The 3,661-nt window shown below is 40.1% G+C and overlaps 1 protein-coding gene across 1 annotated transcript in view; it reads right to left on the minus strand.

Annotated features, from left to right (window-relative positions):
• Nucleotides 1–3,661, minus strand: part of UBR2 (ubiquitin protein ligase E3 component n-recognin 2) — a 116,489-nt gene that overhangs the window by 102,633 nt on the left and 10,195 nt on the right. Inside the window, exon 2 of the mRNA XM_045294770.1 lies at nucleotides 441–700. Within this exon, the coding sequence (XP_045150705.1) occupies nucleotides 441–700 (260 nt within the window). The remainder of the gene's footprint in view (nucleotides 1–440; nucleotides 701–3,661) is intronic.

Here is a 3,661-nt window from a genome sequence, read left to right on the forward strand (position 1 = left end):
GTTAATGTTGGACTTGTGGGCTTGGGCAGCATTGGGTTGGGATGTTTTCATGATGCACCTTTTCTTTACATAAAACTCTCTCTTATACATGAGTCGCTATGGATTTGTTTCTCCAAAGTACCCAGACTAATACACCCCGTAACTAAAAAATTACATGAACAAAACCAAAGACGTGATTTACAAAAGTCAGCGTGAGCAATTCATTTGGAGGGAGGGAGAAAGCACACAGCTGGATTCTGGAATGCTGTCGCCGTTTTATTTCTTGACCTGAAATGACTGGAAACACAATCAAATAAATCTGCATTTTACAGCTCATTTTAAACTATGCATGTTTACTAGTTGGGTTCTTGAATAATTTTTTTTTTTAAGTTTCAAAGAAGACGTGATGTTAAGTAAAACTAAGAGACACTGAGGAAAAACCAAAATCAGACCCATTTTACCTGCAAGAGTACGTAGGCTCTCCCACTTTAAAGACACGGCCACAGAGGCGAGAGGGCTTGCTTGCTTGTTCAAGTTTTGCAAATCCAAACGCGGGATCTTCCCCACAAAGGTACCATTCCATGGGTCCCAGCAAAATATGCTGCACCAGCGTGTCTTCTTTCTGCGGGAAGGGGTTGGGACCCCTGCAGTAGATTTGTGGTACATAGTAGGCTAAATGCTGGTACACTTCGCTAGTGAGGTCAGTTGCTTGTAGCCATTTCTACACCCAAAAAATAGAAAAAAAGAAACACATCAATAAACTGGTCATTGGAATAAGCCTTTTCAATTCTTTTACTTTCTTTTAGGTAACAACAATAAGGATGACTCATCAATCACTTTGTTTACAACACCCGTTACTATGCATGGGTTCTTTTTAGAAGGATAATAAACTCACATCTATTTTCAGATGCCAAGTATTTTAGTTTCTTTACTCACAGTGAAAGTACAATTGAGGTGAAATGAGCTCCTCCTTTTCAAAATGAAGCGGAAGCTAACCTTCTGCAGAGAGGACAGGGAAGTGACCCAACAATCATGATGGAAGGACGCTGGCCACTGGGCTCTGACGTCCTTTCTGATCCTTGCTCAAGTGATCCCGTGACTGGGATTCTCGTGTCCGTCTGTCAACAGACGTGCACTCAGCGAACATGAACAGCCAATACACTAGTTATATTTCTCAATGGCCAATAAGCAAGTTTATATGCCAAGTTTTTGAATATGTTGGTCCACAAGAGACGTTGGTTTACCAATTTTTCCTTCTTTTCCTGAACAACCTCTCTCTATGCGCTCTCTGTTCTCCTCAGAAAAACTATCTTTTGTGTCTCTCTAATTTTTATGTCCAACTGCCTGGGACAATTACACATAGAGATGCCACTTAATTTGTCTAAAACCAAACTCATCATCTTCCCCAAACTTAAATCTTGCCATTCCCCTATTTTGGTGAACAATACCAGTGATTTACCAGGCTAGGCAAACTAGAAAAACCTGAAAAGTTTCCTTCTTTCTCACCCCAATATCGAATTCACCATCACTCCTTGTGCTGGCAGGTTTAAGTGTTGGACAAGGCCAGCAGTTCTAAGCCCAGCAGCCCCTCCATAGGAGAAAATGAGGCTATCTGTTCCTATAAAGATGTACTGTCTTGGACACCCTACAAAGGGTCACGGTGTCAGAAACGACCTCACAGCAGTATGTTTGGTTTACTTGAACCCTCCATTTCCGAAGTCACTACTGCCCCTATCACCTTAGTATAAACCCCCTCACCTCTCACCACAGTCACAATATCCTACCTGGTGCCCACATTCGTCTTGCCCCTTTGCAATCTATTTTCCAATCTTGCTGCCAGCAGGATCCTTGCAAAATGGCAGTTGGGTGACGTCATTTGGCTTCTCATTATATTTAGGATCAAGTCCAAGGCCCCGACCTGGTGTACAAGATCCTCTGCCTGAGCCATACTCTCGTTTCCAACGCCTGACTTTAATGCTCTCCCCATTCTGCCTGCAAAGTTACGTGGTCCTGATTCTCTGCATCTAAGCTCTGCCTCACTCTCTCTGAGTTATCACCTCAGTCCACTCCCCTGCGACCCTGGGGCTCTAACAAAGAACCTGGTTTCAGAGGGGCACTTAGTAATACTTGTTAACAGAAAGGCTATAAATACATTTATGCTACTCTTGTCACGTAACATTAACACTCCAGAAAGATGGCCCTGGAGGCTTTAATGAAACCAGAGCTAAAGTAGACCCAGGCCCACAGCACGGAAAACACACACACATACACACACACACACGAACAATCTACTTCTAAAATGCAGTGGAACTCTTAGAACTCAGATACAAAATCTACACATCAGTACCAACCAAATTCTCAATGACATCTTTGTTAAAGAAGATGCTTTACCTTCTAAGAAGACTTGGACAGTCTTCAGCCCACTTCCCTCCTTCAGAAATGCACACCACACTCAAACTCACTGCCCTGGAGTCAGCGCAGACTCCCCCTACGACTTAGTGGGACTGTGTCTATTTACAGGAAGAGAAGCCCCCGTTGTTCCCCAGGCGTCTTGCTCACTTTATGGATGGCAGCTCAGTGGGTAACCAGTGCGCCACCAGGACTCCTTAACAAATGCATAAGCATGAAAAATGCGGCTTTATAGATAGGTAAGTGCTTCAAGCATTTTAATTTACAATGCATCTAGAGATTTTTTAAAAGTATTTTTTATGTTTCTTATAGTTTACACCCTTGATTTTCATGAAACTTAATTTTTATAAAATTATAGTCCAAAGAAAATAAAAGATGGTGCTTTCTAAAATGAATTGTGTCCTTTTTGTAGCGCCAGCAACACTGACAGGTCCAATGTGTTCCTATATTTCTGAAATAATAAATTCAAAACCATTATCCACTCTGATTAAAACAAAACCACAACCCCCCAAACCACACTTTCCAATTTATGTAACACAAACTGAGTAAAACAAACATCTCATCCTAAATATCGTTTTATTACATATTAATGATTAACATGACTTAAAGTCTGGTTCAATTAGGTAGGTATATGTCCTCCATCTTTAAAAGTTTAATATTATGTGAGAAGTTCAAAATTACCTACTAGATTTGGGATCTATCACAGGCCCTTTAACTTGATTAAATTTACACACTAAATATGTAAAGTTAAGCACCTAAGTATCTATATCCAAGTCACTCAATCAGTAAATGGCAATATTATAGGTTAGTAAAACCAACAACCGAAAAGAAGTAGTGAGAAAAATGCAAGTAAAAGGGGGGAAAATTATGACCACTTTTCAGAACGATTATTGAACCAGTTCTTAAAGAATAAAATCTATAGTGTTTCATATTGTTCTCATGATTTGTTTCTGATATAAAAAATACTGAGATGCCTCAACAATTATAGTGGGTGACTTCAATACACCACTCTCTGAGAAAGGTAGATCACAAGGAAAGAAACTCAACAAGGAGGTTAGAGATCTAAACACTACAAATGAGACAATTAGACCTATTAGATATTTACAGAGCTTTTCATCCAAATACCAAAAAAATTCACATTCTTTTCAAGACTGCATGGCACATATTCAAAGATAAACCACCTGCTGGGCCATAAGGCAAATCTACATAAATTTAAGCACATTGATATCATACAGACCTCTCTCTCTGACCACTGTGCCATAAGGCTGGAAAT

Source organism: Echinops telfairi, unplaced genomic scaffold, assembly GCF_000313985.2.
Source record: "Echinops telfairi isolate 266 unplaced genomic scaffold, ASM31398v2 ScPeMD7_3533;HRSCAF=4204_1, whole genome shotgun sequence".
Classification (NCBI taxonomy): domain Eukaryota; kingdom Metazoa; phylum Chordata; class Mammalia; order Afrosoricida; family Tenrecidae; genus Echinops; species Echinops telfairi.